Raw genomic sequence first — 26,079 nt, 5'->3', positions numbered from 1 at the left:
AGAAGTTTCCAGAGCAAAAGTAGGGTTTATAACAATAACCACACTTGACACATCTCTTTCTTCTTTTTTCTTATAAAACAAACAGGAAAAATCACCATGAAATACTCTCAGTAATTACAGAGATTAGTGTGAGTTAAAAGGAAAACAGAAGCTCCACATGCGTCACTTCTAAAGTCCTTTTCCCCCCACATGAACTGGAAGCAGAAGCTCACCACCCACCTTCAAGGGAGGGGAAAAGGGGAGCACAACATTTTTAAGAGCTTTCTTTAGTGTGTGTGCGTGAAAAATCCATTGCTACAAATCTAAAATGAGGTTACTCTTTAAAACTTCTAAACTAAAGTAACAAGGGACACTAAAACTTCTGAAAAGAGATGGTAACTCAATTGCTTAAGGTGATATAAATGGGCAGAGGATGCTGATAGCATGAAGGAATCAGACTAAACCCCTCTCACCTCTAGTAACAGCTCTTCATCAAGTCACAACACATCACACTACTACCACTCCCCCTCCTCACCACATTGAAAAAATAAAACCCACCTCTAATGCTTTTAATGCTACTCAAGTTTATGTTGAAAAATAAAGTTTCATTTGGCTGCCGTTGCTACTTAGTGTCTAGCTTGGCCATTTCTTGCACATAGATGCCAATACTTTCACTGTCGAAGAGCAGAAAGTAAATGTTCTTCAAGGAGGAAGAGCTGGTGCCATCAAAATGGGTGGAAATGGCTCTGAGAGTCACCTGGGCTGCCGTCTGTTTTGGAAAGCAGTTTCTATGTGGTAGGGGAACAAAAATAAAACAAGTGAATGTCAACCATCTGCGCAAGCATCGTGCACACGTGATGCTGAAAGGAACCACAGCTATACCAGCTACAGCCTGTTGTTAAGACAACACCAGTTTTATAAAGTGTAAATCCCAGAAGCCAATCCCAAGGTTTTGATAGTAATATTCATCATATTATTTTCTTGCTGACATAGTTACTATTTTTATTTGCTTCTATTTTTTATTACCACACAACCTTTTTGTTTTAAACACCATCCTTTAGGATTAAGCCTTTCCACGCCATGTAGGGCAGGCTAAAAAGTTCAAAAAGTGATTTATTTTGTAGTGGAAAACTAAACAAAAAAAACCACACACCTGACTCTTCCTCAGTCTGTCATTAACAATAATTTGCTTGAGACTTCAGTAAAAATAACTGAAATGAGAACCTCACACCAAATTAAATCCAAGACCCTTTCCCTCATTTACGTTGATGGTAATACTCTCTCTAACAGAAGAGCCAAAAAGCTACCAATCTTTATAGCGAGTGTAGTTTTGAACTATGTTGAAATGTCTTGGGGCACCTGCTCCATGGTACTTGAGACTGGAGTTTCTCAAACAGCAGCGTTTGCTCCATCTTAATCATTCTCATATTCCTCTGCTGAGGTGCAAAACCACTCAGTTGCAACTCAGTTCCTTCACCCTCATCTCAGTATTACAAGAGAACTGGCTGAGAACCTATCACAAATGTGACATATCCTGTGTCACAGATATCTGGGAGGAAAGGATACTCTTCTGCATTCCTTGCTGGGGTTTCTCTGCTGCCTTACAATGACAGAAGGCTTTGGAGGCATGCTTATGCTAGGATCTGCTGATTTTGTGCAATACTGAGTCGTTTTGATGCAGTTTGCTTGCTGCATGAGCATGCAGGAAGCCAAATACCTGGGAGAGTCTGAATAAGACTTTACTAGAGCATACTGAATTGCTTGAAGGCGCGTTAAGATCTGGCTGAGATTTTAGGCAGGGCTTTGAGCATAACTCTTCTGGCTGCCTTTGAGTTTAATGCCTCCTATTTACGTTCTACTGCATGGTAACACTCCAATAGAAGTCAGATCCATGCCAAAAAATTTGGCCAACACAACCTAGCTCACACCTTTGTTCTAAAGCAGGATCACATAACTTTTCTGCCTCGGAAAGAAGTTCATCTAACCTGTCTTAAAGGTGTGATGGGGCTAAAATCAGAATACACAGATAAGCCATTTCAGTACCTACGAATCCTTACAGTTGAAAAATTGTGGCACCTCTTTTAACTGAATCCAGAACCGCCTTCTGCAGTCTTTTCTTCTTCTCCTCTCAACAGCATTATGCTGTGCATTTGTTTTTATTTTTCTTCCTCAGTTTAGTACTATTCACTTCTTACTCAACTTCATGTCAATGATTTCAGACTTCTTACCACATTTATGTTAAATCGTGTCCAAAAAAGAACAGTTGGGAACTAGCCATCCAAAACTGTTGCATGTGTATCGTCTATCATCCAAATGATTACTAACAAACAGTATTTACTAGCCTTAAGTCCCACAACAGTTCTCTGCAGCAACTCTGCTGATAGGTCTTTTTGGCATGAAGGTAGCAATACAAGCTTTTAGAAAATGTTTTTCTGCTAATTTATACCCACTTGCCAGCACAAGTTATTTCATCCAGACTGCATTTCTCTACTTTTCACGGCAAGGTCATGGAGGTGCAAAGTCCTACTACAACCAAGATAGGCTATCTGTTGCTACTTCCCCTACATTTTATCTGTTACTATAAACAGTTCCTAAGCTGTGACCATGAAGAAAATCTACAGAAATAATGCTGCATAAGTCCTGATCAACCCAACAAAAACATTATTTCTTGTTGTCATTTTATGCTAACCTGCATCTCTGCACAAAGCCATTAGAAGTCTTTGAAAAACTCTATGCCTTTTTTTCAGACAACTCTGAGGTCCTTTGATAAATACAGTGCAAAAGAGCAGCTTCTGCTAAAACCTACCCTACATTTTCTCCGTAACAGGAGCAATTCTAAGAGTAACAGAGAGCGAAAAGGAACTAAGGAGCAGAAGGATCTGCACAAGCGCTGATGCTCTAGGACTGGATTATTCTTAGACAATGCTCACAAGAGACACAAGGCCTATAGAGACTATTGCTGTAAAAGCTGCAGTTCACATTTATTTTTAAAGACTTCATTATTATTTACTGTATGATAAATCATTTTACAACTTTTTAATAATAATTTATCATGTTTTGCTTTTACCAAATACTCTAAGCAAAAAGACCTGGGCATAAAGGAAATAAAAATCACTACAATTATACTGCTTTTCTAGTCACTCCTTTATCCTGGTCCATAAAAATGTTTGTCTCAGAAAGCATCTGTGTAAAAAAGGCATCTGATCCCCCTGTGAATCCAGTGAACAAAATGCACTTTTACTTTGATTTTTTTTCCCCACTACAGGGCCAACACAACCTGACTGTGCTATGCAGTCAATTCTTTGGGCATTACTAACAAAAAAAAAAAAAAAAAATCAGTCATTGCCTTTCAAATTAGTCCTAAGTGTGCAAACTCCAACATGAAAGAACAATTTCTCCAGTCAGTGCGGCTTGGATAAGACTTCTTATGATCACGGACCAAGCAAGATTAGCAAACTGTCAGCTTAAAAAAAAGTTTTGGCTTTCTTAGTCAAGCACATTTTATTTGCCAGCTGTTAAGAGAGAGATGTGAAGTCTGCTTTTTAGAGCAATAACTCTATTATTTGAAAAACAGAATGATTTTCCTTTGAAAGGAAACATTTTGTCCAACTAGTCTTTTTAATATATACTCCTAGGACGACTTAAGTAAATACCCTATGTTTACCTGGCTCACATTGTCTTCAGTATTATGTTGGTGTCTTCTTATTAATATTAACAGCACTTTAATAAGATTCACCACAATAAAATGAGGGGATATGAAAACTGAGGTTCCACAGGCCCATAGTAGAAGAATGAAAATTACTCACTAGCAATAGAAAGCACAGCTCTCCTGTGATTTAGGTAATTTCTTTACATAAAGCCTTTCTGGTCATTCCACGCAAACAATGCACTTAAGCTGCTTTAATCTGGAGCAGCACTGTGTCACCTGCACCTGCCACAGCCCTCAGTGGAGCTAGGGTCAGCCCCCTTCACGTCACAGATGAGATGGTATCTCTATCACAGCAGCAACCCTCCAATAGCTAATTATACAATTGTTACATAATACAGAATCCTCTTACGCAGAAAGATTCGTACCTGCCACTGGGAAAAGGGGGAAAAGCCACAGACTTCAGCTTCTTGTCTTCTGCAGCTGTTAAGCAGTTCTTAATAGTCTCCTCAAGCTGCTCTTCACACTTGTCTGAGCCCCACTGCGGGATGTGACAGTGGATGACAAACTTTGCTGCAAGGCCACTAGACTGGGTAAGCGCAGCTAAAACAAATGAAAAGATAACATTGAGTTCTGAATAGAAATCACTCTGCAATGACCTCTCAGTCCAAAGCAATCTGTTAATTAAGTCACCTCTACAAAGACATACATTAGGAATTAGCATATGCCACAATGATTCCCTTGCAATCATAATCTGAGCATCTTGTCATTAACTATGCAATCAGTCACTACTTCTTTGGAGACCAAAGGACCCAGGGTTCATTCGTCAGCATGCAGTTATTCAATAATACGTTATAGCTTTCTCATTCAGTACGGACTTTGGATTTCTTTCATGCTGAACATCAAAACTCTGCACTGAACACAGTATCATTAATTCCTCAACAGGCATTTCTGTAGCGCAGTCACAGCCACATCAGAATGCTTCATCAATATCCTGCATCATCATTACAGCTCGAGTGTTAGGGAGTGGTATTTATTCCCACTTCACAGCTGGGTCATTTCAGACATACAGACATGAAAATCAAAGTCTGCTGAAAGTAACCACCAGCTAGATCCAATTATCTATTGTCTATTCTATTATCTATTATATCTATTATCTATTCTTTTATATTTCTGTAACGTAGTTGTAGTGCCTGGAAGAAGAGCAGCAATTTAAGCAAAAAAGCATGTAAATTCTAAAGATTATGTCACCTCTTTATTTGTGATCAAACAAACTAAGGAAATCCTGTGAGCAGCGCTTGAACTCAGGGCCCATTAGGCTGGAACTCAAATATTTGCAGTAAACCTCCAGGCACTAAGAGCTGTTTAGTATTGCTTACCTCACACCCAGTGGAAGTGGTAATTTCAAACACACCAACACAATGCAATGGCTAACAGAGGGTACATTTTCCATCTATTAAACCAAGGTTACCTTCTTTCCTGGGACTAGCTTAACAGAGTAAAAGGGGTCTATTTTCTAGTGATGTAGTGAAGTTAACAGAAAAAAAAAAAAAAGTAGTTTACTTTGATGATATGGCATATATTTATGATTCAGTGCAAAAGTTAAGTGAAATATATTGTACAAAATTTTCCCGATCATTTGGGACTATAAACCAAGCTGTTTATCTTGGGGAATTTTAAAAACTGGACTATTTAAGCATTTCATATCTTTGGTATTGAGATACTAAGTCGAATAAGGCACTAGAAAATACATTGCAATTTCTCTCCATCTGCCCTTTACCCACCTTCACACCCTAGGAATTGGTTTAATTTGTTCAAAGGAAGACAATCTCAAGCCCCAAACTATTCGCTGCTACATATAGGCTAAACATGTGAAGTTGAACACAGAGTTCTTTTATATTTCTGTAACGTAGTTGTAGTGCCTGGAAGAAGAGCAGCAATTTAAGCAAAAAAGCATGTAAATCCTAAAGATTATGTCACATCTTTATTTGTGATCACACAAACTAAGGAAATCGCTTTGATGATATTGTTCATCAAACATGCAAAAGCAGGAAAATTTATAAACTACTACTGTTCTCATAGTTCTTGCAATAGACTGTGAGCTGCTTCTGGCTCTTGCTAAGGAATGTGGTGCAAACAGAAGAGGAAAGACGGCACAAAGGCGACAGCATAAATTTTCCTTAATATTTGGACTCCACAGATAGAAATGGCCTTAGGTAAATTAAATAGCCTGCTTTAATCTGTGTTGGTAGCTAGAAACCCAAAGACAGAATGGGCAGAGCACATAGGTATCCTATTCCTCTTCTCTTTATTCCTCTTCTCTCTCTTTTTTTTTTTCCCCCCCCTAAGCAGGCTAACAGCCTTGAAGAAGAAATGGGAACTTTTACCTCACATAAGCAAAGGCACATATATAATCAAGAACAGAGCAGAACGTCAAGAGAAAAGAACATATGGAGTGTCGTATTTCTAGAAAAGAACATAACATCCTTTTTACCTTCAGCAACTTCCAAAGGTCCTTGAGACTTGCGAAGCTCTTTCACCGTTTCTAAAAACTCTTTTCCCCCAGCCTTTTCCAAAGCCTTACCTGCAAGGACACAAAGCAAAAGACCTTGGCTCCAAAGTATCCACAAGCAAAAAATAACTCTACAATATTTAAAAGAAGAACATTGTACATGTACTGTCGTGTCTAGCAGCAGCTGATGTTTATGTTACCACTCTATCAGCCACAGATAAAGTTCACTTTTTATTGGTTTTGAAAAGCTTTGTATGCTATTACTGGAAGTGCTTTAATATAATTATTTGCAAGTATGCTACCTTCCTCTGCCTTAAGTTAAAAATGTGAATAGTGGGATTTGTAGGACTTGTTTCCTAAACAGACCAGAGTACAACAAAAACAAAACATCCTTATCAGCTTCAAAACTACCACAAACAAGGTGTTCATAACCCATCAAAAAAAAAAAAACCCCAAAATATCAAGCGTGCCACCTTCCTTCAGGAATAGTATCCTAGCAAAACCCCAGAACTCTCAACTTGTAAGATAGTCCAGGAATTTAGAAGAAGATACAATGGAGCGCTAATGAGCTATATTTTGTAACTTAACTTCATGTCCCTTGTGGCTGAGCAATATACATTAGCACGTATATCATTCAGTCTCTAAAATCAATGCAACATGCTAACCCAATTAACTTTCCTGAAATAATTCATGAAATAAACATAGCCAGAACGTCAGCAAAGTTCTTGATGATGCCTGTATAAAACAATGATCCAAAGCCTGCAGCTGGATTCTGGGCCTATCAATGCAACTGACTGTATCTTAGGCAAGCAGCTTTACCTCCCTATTGCTTCAATTTCCATCTTTGTACAAAACTGATAATAACATTTCTTTATTTCACATGAGCAGTATAAGGCTTTGTATACAGGTTTTTCTGAAGCATGTAGAATCCTACAGTAAAAAATATAATTAGAAATGCTACTTATATACATATATAATTTTCCTCCCAGAATTTTCTAGGCAAATATAAAAAATTCCAGTAAAGAAAAGACTAATAATGATCATTTACACCTTTGCTGCCCATGTGCTTTAAGAAATTATCTGTGTTTGATTGTCGTTAGCCGTCATTTAAAAAAAATAATAAAAATTAGCGATTAGCCTGTTATACCTAGTCAGCTCCAGTCTGATTTTCAGAAGTGTTGTAAGTGATATTTTATGGCCTGGGGAAGATTCAGATGAAACAGGATGGAATCTCAGCAGGCAGCTAGTAGACCAGATACCGTTCCAACTTTAGATTTGCTTTTTCTGCGTGCAGCAGAGCCTCACCTATTTCCTCCTTGAGGTCTATTTCAGCAGTTGTAGGGTGAACAATGCCTTCTACTTTCATGGAGCCAATATGGCTGATGTCACTCTGTGTCAAAGAAAGCTGTAGGATGATGATGAGAGAGTAGAGAGAATTAAAACTAGTAATCTGAGTGCAAAATAATTTTTATAACAAAAAACTAAACCAGAAGAAGGGTAGATTCTGGCTTTCAGAGATCATTAAATTTATTGTGTTCAGTATGCATGATTCTCCTTTTTAAACTTTAATTTCTACACCAGTTAGACTGTTTCACGATATTCCCACAGCTTGGAAGCTTGTGCCAAAGGAAACTATTGCTAGAAAGTTTTTTCCAGATGACCCTACTATTTGAAATAAAAGTAATTAAAAAAGAAAAAAAAACACTTGCCTACATCTCCATAGCTAAATCTGCAAAAAAAGCCTGCAGCTTCATTCAATGGGTCAAAAATTAAGGATGGCCAAAAAAAAAAAAAAAACCTAATGGCGAGTGCAGTCTGGCTAGAAACTATAGACGTGCAGGTATTTTGGTGGGATAGTTTTCTAATTCTGGATTGCCACAGTTCATTCTGAAACAGAGATAGGCATGTTCCAGAGGTCTGGTAAGACCCTCTATTTAAAGAGCGCAGCGCCCTGTAGCTCGCTTTCAGCTGGGGCACCCAGGCTTTGGGCACCAACCAACATGTGAAAGTTGCTGGGTGGTCTTAGGGACTTGGCTCAGAACTGAGGCAAGATGTGGCTGGGGTATGAGATCTCAGAAATGCTTCTACCCCCAGCTGTTTAGACATAGCCTAGAAGGTAAAATTTGGTTCAGCAGTATGCTATAAGCAACACAGCTGAGTCCAAAACAAAATCCTAGTACAGCTTTAGCCAGTGAAATGAATCAGTATAGCTCTCTCCCCAAGAGGAAAAGTTGACCAGCCTTACTCTTAGAAATCTTTTTTTTGCAGCTCTAATTTTTGTGGAGACAGCCCCACCCCCTCCAATGCCTTGAGTGCGTTTTAGATCAAGCCTTATATTTCGGACCACCGACAGAAAACGGAGAGCAGATTTTGTACTGGTGTTCGATAAAAAGGATTCTTCTGTTTATACTAGGCTCCGCTGGTGTGATCATCATCTGTTGTAACTTTGCATTACCTTTTGTCCTGGCACAAGGCTTTTGGAGGACAAGATAGTGAAACCATCCCCAGGTCCATCTTCAGATGTTGAATTTGAAGCTCCTTCTTTTTCACTGTCCTTTTGTTTGTTCTATTTGGAAAAGAAAAAAAAAACCCACAGAATAAGCAAGAACCTTCCACACAAAGTCAGTGTTTACAATTTCTCAGCAAAGAATAGATTTAATCAGTTACTACAAATATCTTCTCGGGGCAATATATTATTCATAGCCTTTTACTCCCCAAAGATTATGCAACAGAGTTCTTTGTGGTCTATAACACGCCAAAAGATCAGTGGTTCATCTCAGGCATTACGTAAGTTTGGGATCATGGTAAGAGTCAGGGGTACGCACATCCATCTGTGGTTTTACTCATGATTAAGGTTGTATTTGTGGGTGTGTTTGTATTATTTTTTGATTTGTGCTGCTAAAAGAGCAGAGCCCATACTAAATCAAACTTAGCATCCCAGTCAATGCTCCAATTTGAAGGAAAACATATCTGAATGATATCATAAGTCTCAGCTAATAAATCACAAATCTCAATCCATACTGACAAGAGCGAGCCCTCGCACCTCAACACAAGTAGCTGGAATGACAAAATGAAACAACTAACTACTAACTGAAGTTTGAGTGCAAAATTCCCTTTGTGGGACATACTCCTTCAAGCAACCTAGCTCCAGAAGCAGGACAGCTGGAAGTTCCTATCAGGGCTGTGGGAGCACGTGCTCACAACTCTCCACATTTGGTTCAAGGGATGTCAAGAAGCCAACTCTTTCTGACAAGCCCCAAATTCTGCATGTGCGCAATTCAAAGGAGCATGGTCGCTGAGATCAATACACAGAGGCATCCTATTCTAACTACGAAATAATTCTATTCACAGAATCACAGAATCGTTTAGGTTGGATGGGACCTCTGGAGATCATCTATCTAGTCCAACCTCCCTGTTCAAGCAGGGTCACCTAGAGCATATTGCCCAGGATCACATCCAGACGGGTTTTGAATATCTCCAGGGAAGGAGACTCCACCACCCCTCTGGGCAACCTGTTCCAATGCTCTGTCACCCTCACAGTGAAGAATTTTTTTCTCAGGTTCAGATGGAACTTCCTGTGGTTCCCTTCTTAAATGTAATTTCTGCATATTCCCAGCTATGGAGAGCTATCAAATATTTGTCAAAGATCTAGCAAAGCCCATTCCAGAAAAGATGGGCTCAACATAAGAGGTTTAAAAAGTTTAGATCACACCTTAAAATGATTTAATCCTATCCAGACAAAACTTTACTAACCTTTTAACATCTAAGCTCTGGAATGACAAACCAAGGAGCATCGGGCTAGGTTACTACTTAATCACAGTAAACTATCTTGGACAGTGATAGAGGATGAGCCACTGTTAGGGAAGGTGCAGTGGTCAAGTTCTGATTTACTCTTCTCTCAGCTTTCTAAAAACCATTAATAACACCACAGCGTGCGTTACCACACCACCACACCACACACACCACCACAGCGTGTGTTACCACACCACCACACACGAAACAAAGAGCTTGTCAAAATGGCATTTATATACCATGTCAGAGCAAGTCCTCTGACCAGTGAAATTCTTTAACAGCACCCTGGTAACCGCAGAAGGTTGCAGGTGTGATATCTGTCAACCAGAGAATGATTTAAAAACACAGCTTCCTGCATTTTAAATGCTAGAGATCATTCCTGCACAGTTAGTGTGAGGATAAAGACGTTCTACACAGTTTTCAAGAAGGTACTGCAAAGGGTGACAAGGTAAACCTGAACAGTTTCCCTCAAAGCTTTAAAGGTTTTTGTTATGGAAATTCATTACAAAAATATAATTTCAAAAGTTTAGAGAAACAAATCCTGGTGTATCTGTTTTCAACTCCTACCTCCCATTTCCAGTTGTAACAAACAAATAACTAAAGCAGAAGCACTGATCTATTTCTCCTAATATTCTTAGATGTTTTTTGACCCAATCCCTCTCCCACACCTTTCGAATGCCACATCTGCCTCACACTTACCTTTTTAGGTGTCCTAGCCTTGGCAGACTTTGCTTTCTTCCCACTCTTTTTGCTCACCATGGATTTCCTTCCTTTCTTCTCAGGAGTAGGGGAAAGGATGGTCTCAGATTTGCCTTTGGCACCTCGTTTCTTGGCTAGAAGCTCCGGCTGAATTCTGGGCAGGACACCCCCACTTGCAATAGTCACACCTTTTAGCAACTGCAAGGAGAAACAGTGTAAAGGAGCAGGAAATTTCCCATTACAGATTCTCCTACTATGTGCTCAAGCTGTTTTTGCTGACCATATCCCAAGTAGAGCACACGCTGTCCTAAAGCACTGCACCTTGTTCCTTTATCACGAGAGAATCCAGTTAGGGAGAAACCTACAACGACACAAACCTGGCAGGTCACAGTGTTTATTCAGTCAGCACATCCCAGCAAACTCAGTTACTCTACAGGCCAGTCGCTCCTCTTTCTTTCAGTGCTGGTCTTTCTGCATACCTACTCTTGGTGATTCACAAGCAGTGAATGAAGTAACTGAAGAGGAGATATGTAGCCTGCTGGCGCTTAAAACTGACAGCGCCACAGCCCTGCTCAAAGAAGGATGGGGTTATAGATCCTTTTGGCAGAGGAGTGGATTTAGTGGAAGTATGAGCCCCAAGCACCTGCCTTGTAGAGGTAAACAAGGGACTCAGGGAAGCAGTGGGGGCCATTCTCACTGTACGGGACAGGACCATGGTATTATCTGGAGGACAAAATCTTTTAAACTCCTAACTGATGACAGTAGATCTACTGGTACTGTGACCAGTACTACTTAGCAGGGAATGGACTGATACTATCATTCTTTGCCCTCTCCTGGCCTCTGTTTTGACGTTTCAGTCCTCTGTAACAGAGGAGCAGAGCTGGATGACTTCACAGGCATCATGTTTTCATTTTTTAAAGGAGTCAAACACAGTGTAGGAATCTTTCAAAGTGCGAATGATGTCATCCATGTTCACGCTGGGCTCTCCAAGAAGAGATCCTTTGATGCTGACTGAACCTTTCCAGCATCTCTGAATGCTACAGTTCACAGCCCATGCCATGACCTCTCTTTTCACTCAACAAGTTAAGCAGAAGTGATCCTGTTAGACTCCTCAAAGTCAGAGCATTGAAAATCATAGTCTGGGTGCTAATGTGACTCAGGCATATGGAGGGGGAGGCAGTCCTGGATGCAACAGTCACAGAAAGTGAGCCAGACCTCTGTCTAAGGTGGGCCTCACACACAGTATAATAGGAAAGACACTTCTACAGCTTTTGGGTACAGGTCTTCCATATGGCACGTTTTCTGTAAGAACTGGATGTCCCTGAGCAAAAGATAAATCATAAGTTTTACCCACTTTAACAGGACTCACGGCTTGCTAAAGCAGCAAAATTTAAATCCAGAGATGTGTCATCCTAGAGCCCGGATAAAAGGAGTAAGGAAAAATAATTTGAGACCAAAAGATACAGGTATTTCTCAATGTAGAGCTAAACTATATAAAAAGATGCCTTTAAGCAATTAGCTAATTAGTTTAAGCTACATTAACAAAAATCACTAAATCTAAGGAGACAGCCTAGGCTTGCAGCCACTGGAAGCTGCACTTCAAAGGCACAACCACGAAAAAGAACACCAAGTTGCTGGGTATATCTCATATCCTTTAAGACCTAGGTACAGGAAAAGGAGAGCACTCAGGTCCTATATGGACACTGTTGGCTCACAAACTGGTCTCAGGCACTTACGGTACATTTCTCTCCAGAGGGGAACAGAAGCATGCATGAACATGAAAAGAAAAACACTAAGGAGCCATGAAGGTGAGGGCATACCCAACCTCTTCCAAAGGGGCTACTGAAAGAACGCGATCCTGGATGACAACTAGCAAAATTTATCCCATAAAATCGAGGAGAAAGTCAGATATTTAAAAACCTCAACCAGAAAACTGTAAAAGATTCCATGTGTGCTGCTTGTTGCAGCATACCTACTCAAACCAGAAAGAACACAACATGTAGGTTTAAGATTCATCACACCTAACTTTAGCCATATAAAAGCCATCTCTCTTTAAAACAAGTGGTTTGTGGTCCCTTTATGGACAGTGGAGAGACACTTCAATTTGGGCATGTGTTGAACTGCTCTCCAGAGTCACCATTTTCCATCACTGCTTATATGCAGAGCCCAACAGCTGGAGAGGAACAGTGAAACTTTTTGATGCAATGAATCTCCTACCTAACATCCTCCTTTTCACATCCCTTTCCATGTATTTATAGAAATAAAAGTAGATGCATACAAATATTTTGCTTTTATACAGATGGGCAAAATCTTACTTTCTTCTGCTCTACTATTTGGATTCTCACTCATATGCTGGACTAGACTGCTTCTAACTTTCAACAGTAGCAGCTTCACTCATGCTACAGAGCATAACTCTCGCACTGAAATGTAAACAGGTACCTGATTCAGTTCCTCATCATTTGCAACTGCCAGGAGGATGTGTCTGGGGGCAATTCTTCCTTTCTTGTTGTCTCTCGCTGCATTTCCCGCTAGTTCTAGAATTTCAGCTGCAAATACATTGAGATAAAAATGAGTAACAAAAATGCACCGTATGTACACCTGCATGTACACATTTACATTCCCTTAATATCGAGTTACCTTTTCAAGGGTGTTTCCCGCTTTAAATGATCTCTGCTATGAAAACACAGAAAGCAAACCAAATATGCTTGCAAATTTACATAAAGGATACCTAGCAGAAAATATGCTAAGCTTGGTTCACATAGCTGCTTTTTCAAGTCCCAAGTCAGAATTCTCTTTCCAAAAAAAAAAAACAAAAAAACGAAAAAAACAAAAAAAAAAACTCTCTATACAAACAAACAGTCCAAAACATAGCAGTAACCCTGTAACAACAAAACAGGAAAGCATGCAAAGAAACCCCAAACCTAGTAAAGAAAGTTCTGACAAAACAGCAAGGATTCTTAGGACCAGATAAGTAAGATGAAGACTGAGGTGCATTTAAAGAAATACTCTGAAAGCCAACAGACTAGCCAGGCGATGCTACAATACTACATTAAAGGGCACTGGAAATCTGTGAGAATCTTCATTTCAGAATAAGTTATGAAGGGTTTGGCTCAGATGCAAGCAGACAACTTGAGTTTCAATGCATCAACTACTGGTAGAAAGCTCCTTCTATATGTTCCAGGAGTAGAAGGTCATCTCAAAGGCAGTTTCTCTAAATTTGCAGTAACATTTCAGCTGTGACCTAAAGTCTCTGAGGTTTTTATGATCTTTAGACAAGACACAGAAATCTTTGAGTTTCACCTTATTTAAACTGCAACAATCAGTATAATTAATTAACAGTTTGGCCCTACTTAGCAGTTACTTCTTACGTAAGCAAGTGAGGAGAAGGGTGTATTTCGCTCAGAACAATCATAAAAGACATACTTGCAGCTTGTTGCATTGCAAAAGTAAGTAGTGTCCCTTTCCTCTGTTTTTCATTTTTGCTTTTAAATTTGTCAGCAATACGTGCAAGAAAGCAAAAGCCCATCAGTGTTCCGTTGGTGACGTCTTATTCTCTTTCAATGGATTACAAAAAGAACCGTTAGCTTTACAAACGGAAGAACTTTCAATCTAGCGGAAACCTACGTAGTGTTCTCCAGCTAAAATCCAAGGGACATCAACAAGAGGTTTAGCTCTCAGTTCATGGGAAAAATACAAGCTTTCAATTTCACTCAGTCAGAAAAACAAAGGTGCATATTTGTCACCCAGCTTTCACTACTACATAAGAGTAGTCTTTACATTAGAGATGTAAAAGTCATTGTTTAGAACAGCACCTGTTGCAATTTTCACAATTATGCATGAAAACTTTCAAGAAATATTACCAAAGTTGCAAAGACACTTAAATTTTAGGAAATATTAGAACTATAGCTGCCATAACCACGGAGGAAAAAAAAAAAATCAGTGTGTGATAAATCAAAAAATGTCATCGCAACAGAAATATACACTGGGTTTATATTAAAAGTTAGATCAGTGACCTCAGCTCCGGCATTTCCTAACCTTGCAATGCCTGACTTGGACTTCAAAGGAGGTGATTGAAAAAAAATCCTATATAATCCAGCTATATTCACCCATGCTGGGCTACCGGGCTGGAACTTTCGGATCTGCCTCCCTGACCTCTGCCATTGGAGCTAATGCAGTAGCAGACAGCAGTAATAGGTTGTCATCCATTATGCAGACCAGCATAAAGCAAGAAGAGAGACCCATACTTCTCCAGTGGGTTTTGCAGATATATGCTGACAGCAGAGGAAATTCGCATCAGGAAAAAAACATACTTACCTGCATGGCAACTGAAGTTCTTTCAGATGTGCCAACAATAGGCACATTCTGCTAACTGTGTGCTCACCCCAGTCCCCAAGGTTCTGGGTCCTTTGGCCAGCGTCCAGATGGTGCACTCAAATGTCCTCTGCCTAATGTTAAGAGCAAAAAATGCAGAACACTCAAACGCCAACCACTTTTTTTTAAAACTACCACAGGACACCAGGAAGCAGGGAATCCAAGGTAGAGACTAAGCAGAACAGACTGTGAAATACGCATATAATTAATGTATCAAAGGATGCCAATTATTTGCATAGGTAAATAATTGCCTTACCTCCTTCTAATGATTGTCTATATGCATATTTTTCTATTTTGAAACATCCTGATGTTTGATATATTTGAAGCCATACTGATGGCTTCAGGATGGAGGTAGGGACTCACAGTCTTAAAACTGCATTTGTAAAATGCAATATCGCATCTGGCGGCTTCAGTAATCACATCCTCAGCTGATGTGAACAGATCCCTAAAGAGACTGCTTTCTATTTCAAGTAGAAACATATTGACAGCTGAGGCCACCTAAACTCTATGTAGACCACAGTCTGAGAATATAGGTCCTAGAACAAGGTCCTATTCTCTTAACAATCATATTTGCAATCAGGTGGCTTGATATTCTCAGAGATAAGTTGGTTTTAACTTTACATCCTCTCAGCAACAGATATTAAGAATTGCAGTGAAATCTTGAAATAATCTTGTTTCCCTCAAGATTCAAAATCCACACTGGATGCCTCCACACTGGAAGCATAACTTCAAGGAAAGAACATAGTTCAGTGAATTTTCTTGTTCAAATAAATTTCTGGGAGGGAACGATCTATTCAAATTCAGATCATCTTCAGTACGGACAGGTAAAAACAAACTAGCTCATCTACACATCCTACAGTGCATCTTGGTCTCAGCAGACATCTAATGTAGGTCAGTTGAATCATGTCCAGAACTGCCCGACTCTACACAACGCCTAGACAATTAAGCTCATATGTAGGTGATCATATTGTCATTATTTAACACTAAGTCGAATCTCCTCTCCTCTCTCCTCTGTGACAACCTTTACAAAAACTTAGGGTGTTTCTCAGGCTCAAAGGAAGATAGGGCACTACTGTTTGTTTCTCCAACTTACAAAAATAAGAGTGACCCCCAAAAGATATTTTCTCTCAGTCCTTTCAATGCAGCCTTTCTCCCACTTATTGAATATTCTGGACCAGTGAAGAACAGGATTGTCTTATAACCAATATACACAAGAGCCACGCTATAAACTGAATGGGATTACATTTTCTTATCCAATGACGGCACATACAGAAAAAAAGAGATTTCTTTACGTATCAGTGGACCAATAGATTTGGAGGTCTGGAAACTAAAAGCATCATTGCCAGGGCAAAGCTATTTTTTCAGCTGAGTCCAGTCTGCTTTTGTGCAGTGCTCAGGCAGGACCGATAGGTAAGACATACACTACCGATCACAGAATCAGAAAGATTTCAGATAGGTTATCTCGGTTTCTACCTTCCCTTGAGAATAAGCCTCAACAGTTCCTGTTACACTGCCATGTGCAAATCTACCTCAAGAATACCTTTGCTCTGAAAAGGGGTTTCAAACGATGGAGTCCTTGGTCCTCCATTTGCGAGTGGAAAAGTATCTGCTCAATTTGTCTCTTGAAGGTAGGTGGGCATACCAGACAGAGGAGAATGTCAGTTGATGAGCTTTGAAAGAACAAGTACTTGCTGGCACTGCGTCCTGCCTCGAGTCAGAGAGGGCTTTGCATTGACAAATCCAACAGTCAACCAGCAGACCATTTATACACCTCCTGCTTCCTAAGCAAGAGACATCTGTATTTTTAGCCTCCTACTTTGGAAAGGTGCGTTATGGGATACATTCAGATGATGTTTGATTTATATGAGGATGACTGTAGTTAGCCCTGCACACATTCAGGGTGCAGTCTGGCATCTTGCATAGTCTATAAATCCAATGAGAATGAGACCAGTTTTTCATGGCTGGAGGTTTTGACTCCGAAGCCAGCGGAGTCCAAGACTGTTTCAGTGAACTCTGGATAGGAACTAAGTTGCAGTTTTGCAATATGACTTTCAAGCCTAAGGTCTGAAACAGGATAGAGAGGATATAAAAAAAAGAGTTCTAGATCCCTGATGAGATCTTCCTTATATTAGCTAATCAACTGAAGTTAAAAAGTACCTCTTCTGGAGTTAAGCTGCAGTGCCTGCTGGCATTTTAACAATAGGGTTGACAACTCAAAACTCAGATTCAGCATTGATAATGGCTGTGAGATGCAGCTAGCTACAAGTAATGCTGCACCTAAAGGAAAAACTGAGAATCTAAGGACTTGTGACGGACAGCACATACCAAAGCCAAAAGGCAGTCTCAACCACTTGGTGACTGGGAACTTGGATGCTCAAGATCTGTATGTGCCATCCAGAGGATGCTACTTAAGAGGCCCTGTGCTTCAGGGCAACCCAAATGTGGAATTTAAACAGACCACACGGGTGGCTGATCGCACCCACGCAAATTGTTGGTCCACTCCAGGCCATGGGTAAAACATCAAAAGAGGGGAAGGCTCATCGTTTTGGATGTTGATTCTACTTTTCAGATGCATTTTGTTTTATTTTAAAGCCAGCTCTTTCTTCTGGACTTATCTCTTAGAGGAGATGGAGATGAGCATAAATGTGAGCTTAAACACTTTGTTTATATTTCGCTTATATTTCTTCCACATCAGCAATAGTTTTTCATTCCAGCTTCAAAAATAGCCTCAGAAAAAAGATGGATTCTGATCCTGCAATTAATTGGCACAAATGTGTAAGTTCCTGTAACATGCTATTAGGCATCATCAGAAATTTAACATGTGAAGTTGATTGTCATTATTTCAAATTGTCTCCACACCTTCAATAGGAAATACTGCTTTTAACTTCTGGTTGAGAGCACAGGTTCTCAAGTGTAAAGGAGACAGCAGTATTTATGTAAAGACTGGTATGCTGTTACGTAGGCAACCAGGCTCCAGGCAAGCTTCCTCCATGCCGTTTTGGAGATAAACTACACACCTCAAACACAATTGACTCAACTAATTCCAGGCTTGTGACTCTTCACAGATTCTCTAATGCACCTCAGTCTTGATCTGTAACACCTAGAGTAACTTGAACCACACTCTTCTCTACACTGAGCAGTATAACAATTTGCTAACGTGTTATTTTCCACATGTAGATAAGAATTTGAGCACAGATATTTTCAAAGAACAGCCTGAAATACTGCAACATATCACAGCATATTGCAGTATACTGTATCACAGTATGACATCTGCCCCTTCCTCCGAAGGGGGGGTCAGCTTCATAAGTGAAAGGAAAACTTCTAGTATGTAGAAAGATTTAAGCCCCGACACGGTCATAGCTTTTTATACATTCAAGCAAAACAAAAGGATTTTTTTTTTTTAAAACACAGGTGAACCACATCCATATTTCGTAACATCTTGACACTGTTCTGTGACGAGAGAGGAGGCCAAGAAAACAGCTTGTTTACTTAAGAAGCACTATAGGTATACAAGGTGAATTTGCTTTTTTCTCTCTCGTGTTATTCATATCCAATGCTATCAAACCCCTACTTCATATCAGTTTCCTCTGGAACAAAAGCTGCCTGGATGGGACTCCTCACTCTGCAGAGCAATGAAAAATAATCCTTCCAACTAGCAATCAAGCGTGATGCCTCTAAAGGAGAACATTTCTATCCCCAAGCTTTCCAAGAAACAAATTAATTCCCTTAAGCATTTTAAGCAAATTTCAACAAACCCTATGCTTTCATTTTCAGAGGTACCGATCATATTCAGGTCCCATGAATATCCCTAACTTCTGTGCGTGATCAGCACTTCTAGTATCAGGTTCTTGGTTTACCTGCTAGGTATTCTATGACGGCTGCCATGTAAACTGGCGCTCCAACGCCTATCCGGTACTTGTACGTCCCTTTCTTTAAGTAGCGCATCATCCTCCCCACCGGGAAAATAACACCTGCCCTGCTTGAGCGTGACAGTTTGGACATTTTCTTTTTCCCGCTTCGGCCCGACATCTTGCAGCTGTGTGCTTTTCAATTTGCTGGCGATTCTTATCCCCTTGCTCCAACCCAAAAGCTGCAAGAGAAAAAGAAAAACTCGATTGGTATTCGGTATGTGAGAAACATTTGTATAGATCTCCTTGTTCTTACAGGAGGAAAAATCCAAATCCTGTCTCAGTAACTGTTAAAGCAGAAGCATTATCCATTTAAAGATGGATAACTGGAACATTTGCTACAGCTCTTCCCCTGACTACTGCCCTGTTAGTATACCACCACCACAGAAAGAATGGTTGGGAAAGTAAAAAGAAAGTCAAACGCACACTAATTGAATCTTTAAAAAAAAAAGAAAAACAAAAAAACACATAAAACAAATCACACCAAGGCAGACAGCATGGAAAATTTCAGTTCCGATTGTTAAGTTTAGCAAGTTATAAACAACAGAGAAGAACTGAGGTAAAGGATAACATAAAACAAGCTGAAAAGCAGATACTGGCACCATCCTCACCGAAAACTAGAGGAAGTTGTACCACTTGCACAGCAGAAGATAAAAGCTACCTACAAGCACACTCCTTCTCAGGTCTTTTAGAAATACAACTTCACTGAATTTAGTATGCATGCCTTAAGATGAGAAGCTGCAAAACAACTGTGCTTTATGCACCTCCCCTTGCACTGCTCTGGCCTCAGGAACAGAGCCCTAGGGTGGCAGCTCACAGACTTCACTGCTTTAGTAATTCTCTCTGGATCACCTTCACAGCAGCTACTGAGAGCTGTGGAAACCTGCCTCCATGAACGTAAAGGGACTTCTTTAATCTCTCATCTTAAAAGGATTGACTACTGATTGCGGTTGTTGTTGCTCATCTAACGCTCTGAAGATGGTTTTTTCCCCCCCCATGAAGAGCCAACCTAGGCTATACGTAGGAGCAAAGAAAACAGACCTAGTTCTCTCCTTGCTTTTCTGGCAACCATGAGATTCCAGGTAAACGGACAGCAAACCCTGGAGTCGGCCAGTTCACTTTACAGACGGCAAGTGGTCTGAATTACACACAGAGTTCTCACTCTTAGTCAAATAATGGTGAGGTTTTAACTTTGTTGAATAAGATTGTTTTTAACTCCATTTTGATAGCTGCCCAAGTGGCCTAATTATAAACCCAGTTACAACACAGTAGATCCAGATTCATTCCTCAGGAGGAAACGAAGAGCGTGACTGCCGCAGAAGACATTTCCATCGATGAACGCATACCTACACAATTCCCGCTATTCGTTCACTTCAGTAAAACAAGGAAACAAAAGAAGGAAGGCGGCACACGCCATTTCAAACAGATACAAGTCAACAAAAATTCCCAAGCAATGTATTAATTGCATTTATTCAAGAGTAATCAATTTTATAAGACCGGAAACAACCGCTAGGACAGAGTTCTGACTAGAACCAAGAGGTCACACAGGAAAAAGAAAGAACAATGTCAACAGCCAGCACTAAGCCTTAGATGAGGAGTTATGTTCAACTGCAGATACGTCACTTCACATATGTGGAGCAATTAGAGTGAATCCAAAGGAGGGTGATAAGAATAATCAGAGGTCTCAGACACAAACTAAACAGAAAGATTAGAAGAAGAGGGAAGACACGATAACGGTCTTCACAGACATAAAAGACTGCTTCAAAGATGCAGGGAGTAAAGGTTCCATACACACCTGTCAGGAAGAAAAAGTAAACTGGAGAAGGACTCGTACAAAAGCTTCATAACCAGAAGAATAGCAGAGCACCAGAACAGATCACCTGGGAAGGCTGCAGAATCTTCCTACCAGGACAGCTTTAAACAGGTTAGAGAAATATATGTCCAGAAAGACACAGGTAGCACTGGACCTGCCTTGGGACAGGAGGATGGACTAGATGATCTCCTGAGGTCCCTTCATCTAGTCCTCTTATTTGCTGAAGTCTGCAATTTGTGACAAACCCTTTATAAATGGTCGGTTTTATATTCTGCTACTGATTAACCTTTTTAAAGCATCCTTTTCATTTTGTGTGATAACTGACATTCAAATTAATGAATAAATGGAGGCTGGGAATTAAGTTTCTAGCCATCAGAGGAAAGAACTTCTGGAACAGCCTTCTATTATGAGTAATATGAGCAGCAGTAACTCATTTTAAGATGCCACTTAATAAAAGCATGCACTAGCTATGATGTGATTCCTACGATACCAGCAGGACAGCTTCATGGCCCAAGAATTCTGTCCTGCACTGTAATCCCTACAGAGAACCATACTGAAAGAGTACACTACAAAGAACCACATATCAAAATCATATTAAGCTAATGTCTTGTATATTTGTTCCTATAGTACCAAATCCCCATTGCTTGTAAATTAGTGAAAAAAGCAATGCCGCAAGGTTGGCATCCACAGAAAATTCTGTGGTTGTACTCGGCCTCTGTGATTGAAAATCAAAACATATTTGTATAACTGAGCACAGTACTGTAGGGCATACTATTACATTATATACATTTCTGGCTCATTCTTCTGTTGCCTTATCTACATTTCCACCTCTTTCTTTACTCCTTTATTTTTTCCTAATCTCTCACACCCACTGCAAGTCCCACAACCATATTTTCCCTACCGTGACCCGTGGACTTCCAAAACATTTTTCCAAATACACTGCAGGTAACAGATCAGGTGCATTTGCAGAATTTTGTGAGAGTCTATACATTAAAAACAAACAAACAAAAAAAAAGGTTTCAAAACTGTCCTAATGTTCCCTCTCTGTTTTTTTGCAACTTAAGGGAACCGGGTATACTATCCAGTGATATATAAACAAACACGTGAAATACCATGAAGCTCTGCTCTTGCCTTCTCCCCTATGGAAGATGACTTTTGGTGGAAATCAAAGCTACAGCATAGTCAAATCTATACAGTATACTTACTGTGGACCTGCACAAAGGAAGTGTGATAAACCAGCATGGCAAACTATCCCCTGCCACATATCTTTGAGCGTGGATGCTAAGGACTGCACAGGCTACAGGTGACTCTTGATACTTGTGACCTCACTGCTCTCTCACAGAACAGGGCTATGCTCGGCCTGCACCTAGGCCCCAGGGGCCAGGATTTTGGGCCCTGCTGGCTCATTTCTCCCACAAGCAAGGATCTGGCTTACCTAGGAGGATGCAAATCAAGTCATACCTGTCACTAGTTACGTGATACACTCACCTGAACTGCTCCAAAGCTACAAACAGCTGAAGAGCTAAAAGTTGAGCACTTCCGTCCTAACGGTTCTATTTAGGAGATACAGCATAATGTCAAAGGTTTATCAGTTGAAAGAACTCAAGTCTAACCACATTAATTCCCTTATTGCCAACTGGTTCATTACATCAGGGCTTGCCTTTATAAACTACAGTCTGCATTAAAAAATACGGCCATGCCATTTATGCGAAGTCCATCTCAGCTGAGCTGGAACAACTGCATCTATATCTGACTACTGTGACATCTGGAGGATCGGGCAATTGAAAGCAATTAATGTCTCCAGTCTCCTAATTGGTCACGGCACACTCCCACTCTGCCATGACTCCAACACCTCTGGGTTGCTGTGGGGGATTTAATAGCTACCAGATCTCCTGGAGCTCTCCACAATATGATGAAAACAGGATAGACTTTTGCAAGCTGAGCCTTCCTCAGTGAAATATATCTTCCTTAGAGCCAAAAGGAACCAGCAACATTTTCCTTCTGATCCTTGAAAAAAGAGCTATGCTTCCTCCTCACTCTCAAGCAGATCTGCTTTGGAGGAAAACTTTCTTTTGGCCACTTGGAAGGCTCCTCCACTACAGACCCTAATATCCCTTTTTTTTTTCCCCCCCATTATTGTTACCTGCACAGAGTGATGACTATCCACAAGCTCACTGCAACAACAGACTGCCCTGCAACATTCTGCTACGCTCACTGACCACTGTGAAATTTGCACCCCACACCCATATCCCAACAGATCAAGCTTTATCAAAGTAATCCTAAAACCTCTTTCTAGTCCTTCCTACACCATGGCCAGAAGAACAAAATTACCACCTAAAGATGACTATGTAAGACTACTACCATTTTTAGAAAAGCAAGAATAACCTACTGACACAGAAAGAGATTGCAGCCTCCAAGTGAGGGTGAACTGTACTTGAAAAGCTAGCCTAGAAACAGTTTTAGAGATGAACATGTCAAGATCTGGTAAGAAAGCGTGAATGCACGTCAGTTTAGTGCAGTACAAAATGCCTAAGATCTTCTGAATAGCGTTATTAAATAACACAAAGATTGATTGATTTAACATTTGATCAAAAAGAACAGTATCTAGAATAATATCTAGAATTCTGCTCAGTCAAGTCTGAAGCAGAAGCCGTTTCCCTCAAGCGATGTTAACAGGCTAAAAGAGGAGGAGAAATGAGAACGCGCTCTTAAACTCACAAGGGTGCTTCTCAGACATATACTAGGCTATCTTTTACAACAAAGGCTCATAAGCTGTGACTCTGAATTCTCCTTAGCCACCACAGACTTGCATCAGTTCAAGCACACTGATCAAGAGAAACCACCTAAATTTCTCTCTCAGGAAGAAAAAAATACCAGAGTCAATCAAAGAAAAGAAAGTCTTAGTTCGCACAATGGGTCACCAAGACTGTTGCAACACCGGAGGGAAAAAAAAAAAAGTAAGTTCTGGCTGTTACTCTTCACATCCCAGATCATACGTAAGATATAGGAAAGCTAAGATAATAGCTGCACCAAGAGGAAATACACGTTAGCAACTAGTTGTCAGTAAATATCTGAGTAATGATCAGGTAAACTCCTCACCAGTTTGAGCCAGCAGTTATTGCAGGCCACGTGCAGGAAGAAAATAACATACCATGTGCATGAAGACAATAGCATATATCTCTCTGGACTTTACAGGTGGCTACGTCACCTGGCAGACTAATCTGTAACACAACACGTCAAGTGCACTCCCTCAAACAGCTGTGACAATCAGACATTTAGATACAGACATTATACTGTGAGCTAAACCAGAAGCTCACATTGACTATTTATACTCAGGCTGAAATGTTCAGAAATGGCTAGACACTGATGCTTCACGGCAGTATTTTTTAAGTGGTCTCGGTCACAGAACTAGCATCAGAGTCCTTGCAAGGCTTTGCACTGGACCTATTTCTACTGAAATTATTCTTCAGTGTTGTGTTGAACACCATTTCTGGATGGCCCACATACGCTAATCACTCGTGCTTGGCCTCTAGAAGTCTTAGCTTCCCAATACTAAGAAAACTTGAACTCAGGAAACAAAGACTGAAATCAAGGACAGGCGAGATGCCTGCACTTTCCTCATCTTAAGCTTGACATCTATTTGAATAGTTAGGAGTTGACAAGCGACTCAAAGACACTCTGTCTAGGGGTCGTCCTAAACTGCACACGCACGTACAAACACCGCTTTGTTAAAATTACTCAGAAGATTTAAGGCAGAAACTTATTTCCTGAATAAACTGGTGAGGTACAACCAATGAACACGGCGCAATTCAGCAGGCAAAGAGCACGTCCCCCAGACTCAACCTACTCCAAAATGACGCAGACCAGGTTCCCACTAAAAGAAGCATCAAAGGCACACTGAAGCCAACAAAACACGCCCTTGCAGGTGGCGCTTCACCCACGAAATTGCAGTTACAGCCCAGAGACCGATTTCCACAGCACAGCCGAAGCGAACTCGGAGGACATTCACAGGCTGAACGAAGGCATGAACCTCGCCCCAAAACCAGTCTTCTTCGCACGCTGCTCCTCAGGCGGCCGAGGTCGCGGGGAGCGGGCGCCAAGCCCGAGACCTCCAGGTTACCGCGGGGCGGCGGCGGCGGCGTCGCTCCCGCCCCGGAGGCCGCTGACGGAGCCTCTGCGGCCGGTGCCGCTCCGGTTACGCCCGCAGCGGGAGGCCGAGGCCGGGGAGCCCCGCCGGGAGCCCGGCCGTTGGCAGCCGCGCCCGGCGCTCGCGCCCCCCACGCCGTTGCCTGGAGGCGCGCGCCCCTCCCACTCCCCTCGGGGCAGCGGCGTGCGCGTTCATTGGCCACCCGCCCGCCCGCCTGCCCGCTCGCGGCGCGGGCTCGCCGCCGCCGCCCCCCCCTCCTCCCTCCGCGCCCGCTGATTGGTCGGCAGGGCCAAAACACCTGAGAGCGGGGCACGGGGGTAGGCGGTGCCGCCAGGAGCCCGGGCTAGGCGGGGCGAGCTGATTGGCTGGGAGCTTGTGAGCGAAAGGAAAGCGGAGGGGCGCGTGCCGGCGCCGCGCGCGCGCGCGCTCCCAAGGGCGGGCGGCGCAGGCGCCCTGAGGCGCGGCGCTGGGGTGGGGGTGGGGGGTAGGGGGGGTGGAGTGAGTGGCCGCTGGCTTTCCCGCGCAAACATCGCCCCCCTCCACCCCCACCGGGGGCCGCGGCGGCGGCGGCCATGCCCGCCGCGGGGCACGTCCCCGGAACGGGAAGTGCTTCGGCCTCCGGGGCGGGGAGCGGAGGAGGAGAGGGAAAAAAAAAAAAAGGGGGGGGGGCGCGCGCGCCGCGGCCTCGCCCCCCCCTCCCCCGCGAGCGGCCCCCCGCGCGCGCCCCAACGGCCGCCGCCTCGCGCCCCAACGGCCGCCCGCCGCCCGCCCCTCCCCCCTCTCCTCAGCGCCGCCGGCGCCAGAGAAAGGGAGCGGCGGCGCCACAGCGGGCTCGGGCCGCGGGCAGGGAGGGAGGGAGGGAGGGACGGGAGCGGCCTCCGCGGCCCCTCACCTGCCGGTGCCGGCCGCCGCCTCCTTCTTCTCTTCCTTTCCTCTTTTTCTCTCCCTCTTTTTTTTTCCCCCCTTCTTCTTCCTCCCCTTCTTCTCCTCGCCCCCTTGCCGGTCTCTCTCTCTCTCTTTCTCTCCCCCCCCCCCGCCCTCGCTCCGCCTCAGCCGCCGGCTCTGTGCCGGTATTGTATGTTTCGATGGCGATGGCGGCGGCTCCTCTCGGGGGGGCGGGGGGGTGGTGGAAGGGGTTTCCTCCCGCTCCGCATACCGCCTCTAGGAGGAGTCACTGCAGCCCGGGCCTGCAACAACCCCCCTTTCACCGCC

The 26,079-nt window shown here is 42.2% G+C and overlaps 1 protein-coding gene across 3 annotated transcripts; it reads right to left on the bottom strand.

The window, feature by feature from the left end:
• Positions 1–5: 5 nt before the first annotated feature.
• On the bottom strand, positions 6–26,079 carry MACROH2A2 (macroH2A.2 histone). Of its 3 annotated transcripts, none has more exons than XM_009675699.2 (9): positions 24,568–25,011; positions 18,857–19,089; positions 13,068–13,174; positions 10,629–10,826; positions 8,593–8,703; positions 7,443–7,542; positions 6,120–6,209; positions 4,054–4,228; positions 6–767 (listed from the first exon to the last, which is right to left on the bottom strand). In XM_009675699.2, the coding sequence occupies exons 2-9, from the start codon at positions 19,026–19,028 to the stop codon at positions 602–604; spliced, it is 1,119 nt and encodes a 372-aa protein (XP_009673994.1). In that variant the 5' UTR covers positions 19,029–19,089; positions 24,568–25,011; the 3' UTR covers positions 6–601. The 3 variants fall into 3 exon arrangements, with proteins under 3 accessions (XP_009673994.1, XP_068807304.1, XP_068807303.1); XM_068951203.1 differs by having other exon boundaries at positions 24,638–24,873; XM_068951202.1 differs by lacking the exon at positions 24,568–25,011 and adding an exon at positions 25,760–26,079 and having other exon boundaries at positions 53–767.

The sequence above is a fragment of the Struthio camelus genome, chromosome 7 (assembly GCF_040807025.1).
Source record: "Struthio camelus isolate bStrCam1 chromosome 7, bStrCam1.hap1, whole genome shotgun sequence".
Classification (NCBI taxonomy): Eukaryota; Metazoa; Chordata; class Aves; order Struthioniformes; family Struthionidae; genus Struthio; species Struthio camelus.
This window is presented reverse-complemented; position numbering and strand designations above follow the sequence as displayed.

Excerpts from the sequence above, each read along its gene's own strand:
- MACROH2A2 (XM_068951202.1), bottom strand. The coding sequence starts at position 19,028 with ATGTCGGGCCGAAGCGGGAAAAAGAAAATGTCCAAACTGTCACGCTCA. Across the intron at positions 10,827-13,067 it reads ATGATGAGGAACTGAATCAG|TTGCTAAAAGGTGTGACTAT; the intron begins GTACCTGTTTAC and ends TTCTCCTTGCAG. Across the intron at positions 8,704-10,628 it reads AGGCTAGGACACCTAAAAAG|AACAAACAAAAGGACAGTGA; the intron begins GTAAGTGTGAGG and ends TTTTCCAAATAG.